The sequence below is a fragment of the Cydia strobilella genome, chromosome 20 (assembly GCF_947568885.1).
Source record: "Cydia strobilella chromosome 20, ilCydStro3.1, whole genome shotgun sequence".
Taxonomy (NCBI): domain Eukaryota; kingdom Metazoa; phylum Arthropoda; class Insecta; order Lepidoptera; family Tortricidae; genus Cydia; species Cydia strobilella.
The window spans coordinates 3,010,385-3,020,568 of NC_086060.1; the positions used below are offsets into that span (position 1 = coordinate 3,010,385).

The 10,184-nt window shown below is 39.1% G+C and overlaps 1 protein-coding gene across 1 annotated transcript; it reads right to left on the reverse strand.

Annotated features, from left to right (window-relative positions):
- Nucleotides 1–529: 529 nt before the first annotated feature.
- On the reverse strand, nt 530–10,160 carry LOC134750606 (myrosinase 1-like). Its single transcript, XM_063685812.1, has 11 exons — nt 9,878–10,160; nt 9,535–9,650; nt 8,681–8,857; nt 8,147–8,355; nt 7,788–7,965; nt 7,207–7,301; nt 6,793–6,940; nt 5,959–6,110; nt 3,586–3,693; nt 2,850–2,980; nt 530–2,236 (listed from the first exon to the last, which is right to left on the reverse strand). The coding sequence occupies exons 1-11, from the start codon at nt 9,907–9,909 to the stop codon at nt 2,068–2,070; spliced, it is 1,515 nt and encodes a 504-aa protein (XP_063541882.1). The 5' UTR covers nt 9,910–10,160; the 3' UTR covers nt 530–2,067.
- Nucleotides 10,161–10,184: the final 24 nt, after the last annotated feature.

Here is a 10,184-nt window from a genome sequence, read left to right on the forward strand (position 1 = left end):
TACTTTAGGTATAGGTCGCCATCAGTTGTGGGGTAGCACAATCTATATAACGCTTAGCGAAGTAGTTGCTTCAAACTTTGTCGTAGTTCTATAGAAAACCAATAGATGGCCCTGTATTATACAACAACTATTCTTTCTTGAATTTGAATCTTACGGTAACGTATTTAAATCATAAATATGTGATTTTTAGCTCATCATAATATAATCTTCATTAGCCAAATATTAAACAAAGTATATACATATTTTTAATGTTTTACTAACGACAATGTTTTTCGAAAGTATAAAAAATGTATATAGATTGAAACTATGAATTACCTAGGTACCTATGCACTTACCATAAGGAATAAAAGGATTCCTATCTTTTTAGTAAGGAACCCTAAAAAAATAAGTGTGGGTACTATAGTATCCCTGAACTAATACTTACCTACAGCTCGTGGGTTGGATAAAGGGAAAATAAAAATATCTACACATAAATTTTCGCATAACCTTATAATCACATTAATCACATATAATCAAATTATATTTGTAAATACAATCTTTAGGTAATTATGGCATTCATATTTTTTGTGTTTTAATTTAATGATTGTAAATACAATCTTTAGGTAATTATGGCATTCATATTTTTTGTGTTTTAATTTAATTATTCATCTTGTACAGTCGCCATCAGATATATCGGAGCAGCCAAGGTGCTCACAAATATCTGAACACGCCTCTATTGTCAAGGCGTTAGGTGCGTGTTCTGATATTTTTGAGCACCTCGGCCGCTCCGATATATCTGATGGCGACTGTACAATCAGCATCAAATTTAGTCATCACCTTCCGATTGAAACTTTGTCAGAAGATATTTGACATGTTATTATGAAATAAAAAACCGGCCAAGTGCGAGTCGGACTCGCGCACGAAGGGTTCCGTACCATTACGCATAAAACGGCAAAAAATCACGTTTGTTGTATAGGAGCCTCACTTAAATATTTATTTTATTCTGTTTTAGTATTTGTTGTTATAGCGGCAACAGAAATACATCATCTGTGAAAATTTCAACTGTCTAGCTATCACGGTTCATGAGATACAGCCTGGTGACAGATAGACGGACAGTGGAGTCTTAGTATAGGGTCCCGTTTTTAACCTTTTGGGTACGGAATCCTAAAAATCGTCAGCCGTTCGTATCGCGGTGGAAAGACCGTCAGCTGGACGCAACGTCGCATGAACATGTAAAAAAATCTCGCCTTATCTCTTCATTAAACTTATTTCTACATGAAAAAATTTGCTAATTCATTAAGTAGACGTGCACGCGCCTTATTCAATTAATTTAGCAAAGTTAGAAATATACAGCTTGAAAAAAATTACTTCTGCTTATAATAAATTCTGTTTTAGATGCTTTCTTCCTCTTCGAGACCTTAGTCCAAAACTGTACACGTCTGGATAAGTACACATAGACACAGAATATATAATAGTAGTAGTAGTAAACTCTTTATTGTACAAAAATACATATTAAAAATTACATGGTACAACTAATAAGATGTACTAAGACGAACTTATCCCTTTGAGGGATCTCTTCCAGTTAACCTTTGAGTAGATGAGAGGAGAGAGTGAAAAGATAGAGGAAGAGTGAGGTAATAGTGAGGTGAGAGTGTAATAGTACTAAGGTACAGAAGATTCACTCTCTTAACAAAACGCGTCTAGTACGCGCAAGGCGGCGCAAGCACGTGCAGGCGTCCGTTCCGTAGCGGTGCGCGGCAATAACTATGGCAAAACCCCAAAATTGGGGCGTCCGCAGGTAATTGTAGCGACGCGACGAAATTGCGGAGTGAGACACGCCTGCTATAGGGAACGTGCATAAACTGTAGGGGGCAGCACAAGTGCCCCCACTTTATAGCCGCGAAGTGTAAATGTCAAGTTTATGCTTCCAATGTAGCCCACGAGATGGCAGAATCTACAATACACAAGAAAACGTATATGAACGGAAGAGGGCAACACTTGCTTTGGCGTGAAGTGTCAATGTATAGTTTATGTTTCCGATTCAGGCCACAAGATGGCAGAACCTCCAACTCGCACGGTCCCTATAGTTTACAATTCGGTTTTCACTTCGCTAACACTAATCTTCAAGTTTTTCGGCGTCCACCTCTCCTCGACCATCCTCTTCTGTATGATTCTCTTGTAAACCAGCGCGGACTGCCGCGCCGTCCGCGTCCGTTCTGGCGAGTCGAAATCTACTTCGTAGAGACCAAAACGTTCACTGGAGAAAAGAAAACTTCGATTAGTTTTATTTTATTTCTAGATACAATAATTTAAGAGGAATACGGACTACCGCTTCTCCATAAAACTGTCGCCATTTCCTCTCTGCATATTAACTATATGGGAAATATTTTTAACACAATTTGATCTGAGATTCAATTACATTTCTTTAAGTATATCACGATAAGAATTATGCACTATTGCATAAATGTCAAAATTATGTTTATCTTTTTGGTCGTATGGGATCCTATTGGGAGTTGCAGGATATAAAGCCTGACCAGTAATATATGATCATTGTCCTGAGGGCGCTGTTCATTTGCATGTATAGGGTGACAGTTCAGTATAGTATGTAAAAATTAGTTCCATTAAAATTCCGCAACATGGCGCGTACGGTCTACGTGAGTATCCGATGACGACATCGGAGAGAGAGCTAGAACGAATGGTGGTTGCGTTTATATACTGCAATCGTTCACTCCGAGCGGATTGAGAGGAATGCCTCACTCGCGCTAGCTGGACCAATCAGTGATTCCATAGATCTATCTTTGGTGATTCGATATTTGCTTGAAGACCGGCGGATCAATGATGCCAACATTGGGGAACACTGTCTTTCTTACCTGGTGCCAGCCATCCATTCCACGTTGTCCATGAGACTCCAGTGCGTATAGCCGAGCGCCTGTGTCCCGTCTTCTATGGCGAACAAAAGCGCCTTAAGGTACTGCTGGATGTATTCCGAACGGCTCGAATCCTGTGGTAAAAATATGGGCGAAAAATATTACTTAAAAGGTCTACACATAGAAAACTTTACATATGTGGTATTTTTCTATAAAAAGAGACCTTATTGTCGATGGCGCTTACGCCATTATTAACGATGCCGCGTGACGATGTGCGGCGTAAGCGCCATCGACAATAAGGTCCCTTTTCATAGAAAACGCCCCATATACAATTTGATGTGTAAATCTGCCATACAAATTTATGTATGTATATTGTTAATAAAAGTTACAATTTTACAACAAAAGATAGTAAAACTGTCAAAAATCTAAATTGTAAAGACTATACCACTCACTTGATTTCGAATTATGATTCCTATTACAGTTTATTTTAATATGGAGTAGCTGTCACGTAGAGTACGTAGTACCATACATAAGAAAGGGACAGCATGATTTGTCCATGAATGGCTGTCAAACTTCGGTTCTGTCTGACTATCAGTCCGCCGGACGATATCGGCCTGTCAGTTGGAACAAAAATTTGACAGTTCTGAACAACTGACAGGCCGATACCGTCCGGCGGGCCCCTGGGCCCCTTTAGGGCCTTTAGGATACAACCAGGCAAACGCTAAAATTATGAGTTTACCTTAAGACCCTTGTCCGTCGACCAGCCATTTTCTGTGATGAAGATGGCAGGGTAGTCGTAATGCTTGTTGAGGTGCAGGCAAGCTTTGTACAGGCCGTAGGGGGCGCTCTGTAAAAAAGCTAAGATTAGAACCATGCAGAAGGATTTAAATCTTCTCGGGGCAGAGGTGTAGGGCCGGCGTAGCTTTATTTGACGTCCATAAGCTCATTGTAATATGCCTCCTTAAATATTAAACTATCTTTACCTTTATCTTTGAACTATGCGGTTTAATACCGACAGCTATCATATAAAAGAAGCCTTAAAAATGCGTATTTGGGCGTTTCCTAAAATCAAAGATAGATATAACTCCGTAATAGATGGATACAGTCTAAGGAAAAAACGTGCCTCGGAAATCACGAAAATTTTATTCTCGATCAGATGGCGCCACTAGTTTTAGCCTATTCTCGTATAGAGGGCGTTGACGGTTTCGTTTGTTATTTGTAATTTTAACGCATATCAGTGAGAACATGAGTCAAAATCATATAAAAATAATTAATGCAAATAAAAAAATAATTTATCCATATTTAAACACATTTTAACGTATTTTTATAAATCTTAATTTTTTTTGTTTAAAAGTATGTCGATAGATGGCAGTAAATTTACAGTGGTTACAAAATTTACTATGACAGGGTACTGTCAGGGTGCTGTAGAGCGGTAGCTCTATCTTATTATATCCTCTTTGCTAAAATAAATATTGAAAACCTGATTCTTTTAAATCTGAACATTCTTGGGCTCATTCTACTCAGAATCGACAGCATTCTCCATCCTGCCATTAAAAAAAGATGTCCCAAAATGTCCATTCCATTACGTCACGTTTTAGTCTGTTTTTTTTTTCACTTGTAATTTTTTTGGGACATTTTTTTTATCATTAGAATTGAATATGCTAGTGATTCTGAGTTCAAAGAACCCAAAAACACCAGGATCTATGAGAAACAGGTTTTCAATATTTATTTTAGAAAACTCCCACTTATAGGTACATCTTATAAAACAAAGTCCTCCACCGCGTGTCTGTATGTATGTATGATCACCATAAACGTAAAAACTACTGAACGGATTTTCATGCGGTTATCACCTTCCAATTAAGTGATTCTTGAGGAAGGGTTAGGTGAATACTTTGTTAGGGTTTTGTGTAACCCGTGCGTAGCCATGGCGGGTCGCTAGTTCATATAATAGGTTTTCTTTTTAAATTTCACGCTCAATGTCTCTAGATATAAACCGAGCTTTAATAACATCCCGACAGACATACGAAAGAATTTTTGCCCAAGCTGAGGGTCTACCGCGAACACCGAATTTCCCAAATTGCGGGCATCTTTCTCTGTCACTAATTATATACGCCTTACATCAAACATCAAACATTAAACATTTATTCAGCAAATAGGCCACAGGGGCACTTTTACATGTAAATTTTTACAAACAATACAAAACCAAAATTTACGAAAAACAATTACAAATCTGGAATCAATAAAATATTAGATACTTTGTCAGAGATGTATCCAGTCTAAATGTCGAATTACACAAAAAAAAGAAAACTAAGAAAAAATATACAAACAACAGACAATTACTAAAATTGTTTAGAGATGTAAAAAAAAAATAGGTATAATAAAAAAATAAAAAAAATATAATTTGCGGTAGACCCTCTTCTCAAAATTCTCGGTTGATAAATGGTAAAGAGACTTGCCTTAAACCAAGCACTATGTGACTGCGTCCACTCATCTTTGGTCGCAAGGTGGACGCTGACATCATCAGCGAATGAGGGCACAGGGTGGCTGCCCTTCGACAGAGATGTCAGTAAGGTCGTATAGTCATATCATATACAGGGTGGCCAAAAAATATTTGCATTCCCTTTGCCAGGGAGGTTTTGGGATTATATTGAGCAACTTTTACTATGGAACCAACCACGAAATCGCGACTAATAAATTTACCCTCCCATAGAGAAATGGACCAGCCATAATGTATGAAACAGCCAAATTTTTTTTGCGATTTCGGGGTTGGTCCCATAATAAAAGTTGCTCAGTATAATCCCAAAATCGACCTGGCAAGGGGAATGCGCATATTTTTTTGGCCACGCTGTATAATATAGTACTCGGTACAGAAGATTCACTCCCTAACAAAACGCGACTAGTACGCGCAAGGCGGCGCAAGCGCATGCAGGCGTCCGTTCCATAGCGGTGTGCGGCAATTACTATAGCAAAACCTCAAAATTGAGGCGGCCGCAGGTACTTATGGCGACGCGACGAAATCGCGGAGTGAGACACGCCCGGTATAGTGGTTCAAGCCGAGGAAATCTGCTGATCCTGGGAAGGATACATATGTAATTGCCTTCTTGCTACTTGCCTTCAACCAAGCACTATGTGACTGCGTCCACTCATCTTTGGTTGTAACGTCGACACTGACATCATCGGCAAATGAGGGCACAGGGTGGCTGCCCTTCGACGGAGATGTCAGGAAAGTCGTATAGTGGTTTAGGCCGAGGAAATCTGCTGAACCTGGGAAGTATACATATGTAATTAATTATATAGGTTTTGGTGCTGCTACGATGTGTCATTATTGACCAACTTTTAATAACGCGAGGAATATACTAACTGTAAAACATCAAACAAAACCAAACCAAATCAAATACAAATGAGCGTTATTCATCTTCCTCGCGTTGTCCTGGCATTTTGCCACGGCTCATGGGAGCCTGGGGTCCGCTTGGCAACTAATCCCAAGAATTGGCGTAGGCACTAGTTTTTAAGAAAGCGACTGCCATCTGACCTTCTAACCCAGAGGGTAAACTAGGCCTTATTGGGTTTAGTCCGGTTTCCTTACGATGTTTTCCTTGACCGAAAATTTCAATTTCAATTTCAATTTATTTATTTTGCTAATATACACAGATACAATATTGGTCATGTCAGTGTGGTACAAATTCATGAGTGCATATTACGCCACAATAGGCATGCAAAATATTAATCTTACACTAAAATTATAATAAAAGCGACTGGTAAATATCAAATTATATTTCGTACATAAGTTCCGAAAAACTCATTGGTACGAGCCAGGGTTTGAACCCGCGACCTCCGGATTGCAAGTCGCACGCTCTTACCGCTCTTAAATTATTATGAGCGTAAATGAGCGTTATTAAATTATGAATCAAGAGAGCCTTTAGCCTGGTCTGGTGAAATGATATACCTTTTATAAGCTTAATGTCGTCTTTCGAAAGCGATTGCAGTCTAGAGCGGGCGAATCCCTGTTCCTTGCTCTTCTTGGCAACCCTATCCTTCACCAGTTTGGGAAAGTCTCCACTTTTGGACCAGATCGGGTTCAGGTACATGCCATACTGTAGGCAAACAGAACAAACATAATAATAGGTTTGTCTTTCAAAAGTAATTCTTGAATATTTTATCGCCAAATATTTTTCTTTATTCCATAGTTATATTATAAATACGAAAGGCTGTCTGTCTGTCTGTGTGTTACCTCTTCACGCTTAAACCGCTGAACCGATTCAGTTGAAATTTGACATAGACAGTCCCGGGGAAGGCCCCTGGAAGGCCCCGGGACCCTTAAAAAGCCATTGTCATCTATGAAAAACGAAGTCACAGCTACCTTAAACTCCCTGTATATTTCAGCAGCCTCCACGTTTTCAGTGCTGTTGGTGACAGGTTCCGCCCAGTTTACAGATATGGATATGCCGATGGACCCTGAAATTATAAAAAAAATATTATAAAGCGGTCAAGAATTATTTTAGCAAGTTGGATTTAAATATAGCTGTTATGTCGACGGGCCATCGACCGATAAATTCGGTATCGGAATACACATGTGTCGTTCACGAGCGAGTCATTTAAATGAACTATATCTTTTGATCGCTCTTTCCCATTCGTCCGAATGAGCCGGCCGAGCGCCGAGCGTGACGAGCGAGTGATATAATGCGAATAGATTTCGGAGCAGTTCGGAAGAATTCGGAGGGTGCCGGGAAAACATGGCGAAATCGTATCGCGTGATTCGCCATGTGTGTCGCACTTACGACCCGGCCACGACATCGCGCGGCGGCGGCAGCGGAGAGCGGCGGCCATAGGTGGGAACGAAAGATCCGATCGCTGTGTCTCGCTCCAACCTATGGCCGCCGCTCGCCGCTGCCGCCGCCGCGCGACGACTGACTAATTGACATCTCCATACATCAAACATACCTCCATATTTCTTCTTATACTCCTTCTCATACATTCTATATGTTCTAGCGTGTGCTAGAAGCAAATTCTTAGCGCACATATAATCCATTACTCCCTTCGTGCTTCTAGCCAGATGGTTTTCATAGTTTTCCACCTCACACACGGAGTTTGGTTGATTCACAGTGATCCAGTATTTAACCTTGAAAAACATATTCAAATTCAATCTGTTCAGTTGTCACTGTTGTCAGCAATGTTAATCAGTTCAGGTTAAAGTTCGGCAAGGGAGTAATTTTCAAGGTTTTCGAGTTTCTGATTCAAGATGGCGGCTACTATACTACGTATGTATAGACAAATTAGCCATGTATATATTATTTTATTACCTTTCTAGCATATCGGTCAAATAACACCCTAGCATAATCCTCAAACCACTCCACAGAGTAGGGGTTAGCCCACCCCCCCAAATGTTGCAGGACCACTGGTAGATCAAAGTGGTATATAGTGACCATGGGCTGGATGTTGTATTTTAGTAGCTCATCTATCAGATTATCGTAGTATTTGAGGCCTGGCTCGTTTTTTACATTGCTGAAACCTGAAAAATCACATTAATACCTTATTAAAAAGTAGGATGACTGCTTCTCCATTCAAACATAATCCTCATTTCTGACTCTTCCATATTTATAAATTATAATAACATTATAGGAAATAATTTTACACACAGCCACAACTAAACCCCTTTGTTTGACTAAAAAACCCAAAAATAACTTATCTTCGTTTCTATAAAACAAAATACCAAATGCTTTTAAATATAATGGCTTACCTCGCTCCAGGTCGCACAGAACCGTGACGAATGGCGCAAAATGAAGGAGGCCTACACCCAAAGTGTAGAAAAGGGCTAAAGAGAGAGAGAGGCTTACCTCGAGGCAATACTCTAGGCCAGGATATAGAAAACCTATAAACGTCCACCCCCAATTCCCTCAACATCTCCACATCCCTCTTATAGTTGTGGTATGAGTCGCTGGCCACATCTCCGGGCGCTGGCCCTTGGTCCGGGTCACTGTGGAAGTGGTCGTCCCATATGGACCTTCCTTTGCCTGAAAATTAGAAGAAGAAATGTCATACAGTAAAAACAAGAAGACTGAGTTAAGGCATAAATGTGGCCGAACGGAGCCGAGTTTGCCCGAAATGGGAAGTGTCTCCCCACTGGTATGAGCCAACATTTATATTACACATTTACATTTTGCTTGACAAGGCAAAACTTTAACTCCATTAAATCCTTACATACTACAAACTAAACCCTAACACAAAAACACTATACATACAAAAAAACACTTAAAAAAACCCTTACAAACTAATAGTTAACTAACAATTTGCCCAAGGCATCGTTCTCAAGACACTGCCCGCATTCCCTCTTTGCAGGGCTAAGCTTAGTCTTTGGGCAAAAATCGCCCCTGCCCGGAGGTCGCAAGACACACCAATAAGTTTCTATGAAATTTCTTTTACTACTTTTTTGGTGTCTGACGACCAAGGCCCAAATGTCTTAACCACCAGTGCCACAAAACTTTGTTGTACTCATTTTAATGAGTTTAATTTTCCTAAATTGCTGAAATAAACTGATATTTTTGTACAAAATTGGTACGTTATAGAATATAGATGATTGGTCAATAAATTCGATTACAGAAACAATTGAACTGTAACTCTGGGGTGTAAAAGCCTAAACGCCTAAACTATGTTTATTGTTATTTTTCGAATAATAATTTGAAATGCGTACCATCTTCATTCCAAGCCCCTTCCACCTGGTATGCTGCAGATGCTGCCCCGAACAGGAAGCCATCTTTAAACCTTCGAACACTGTTATCGGAGAATCCTGAGACGGCTACTAATAAGCTAAAAAGATGCAAAATACAATGATGATAAAGTGAAGAAAATTTAAGTACTTAAAAAATCATTTCAGGACTAAGTATTCATAAGTCTGACTAAATCAGATTAAATTTTAACTACATTGATATGATTTCAATTAGATTGCTAGATTATAGTAGAGGTATTGGTTATAGGTAGTAATAAAACTCTTGATTTAGTAGCCTTTTTTAAATTTTGTTGATGGGGATTCTTACCTTAAAATACCTGTTGACAAAATTATTCGCATCTTATGTACTTTGACCGTTAATGGCTGTTGCAATGAAACCGATAAGTACAGTAAACAAAAATGCAAATTTAACTAAGAAATAACTATAACAACAGTAACAGTTTTACGGTGTTATAGAAAATACTTAATACCTTATTCATGTATGCCACCGACTTGAATTTAACATTACATCTGATTACTGGTGTAACTAAGACGCTGATAATTAAATTTTTATCAGTATTACTTAGGTAAAGTTAATAATATCTTTATATCAACAAAATTCAAGGTCGAAGGCT

What these genes read in the sequence shown, in the direction of transcription:
- LOC134750606 (XM_063685812.1), bottom strand. Translation starts at nt 9,909, where the DNA reads ATGCGAATAATTTTGTCAACAGGTATTTTAAG. An exon ending in AGGGGCTTGGAATGAAGATG is followed by an intron (nt 8,858 to 9,534) that starts GTACGCATTTCA and finishes TCTAATTTTCAG; the next exon opens with GCAAAGGAAGGTCCATATGG. An exon ending in GAATGGATGGCTGGCACCAG is followed by an intron (nt 2,237 to 2,849) that starts GTAAGAAAGACA and finishes TCTTTTCTCCAG; the next exon opens with TGAACGTTTTGGTCTCTACG.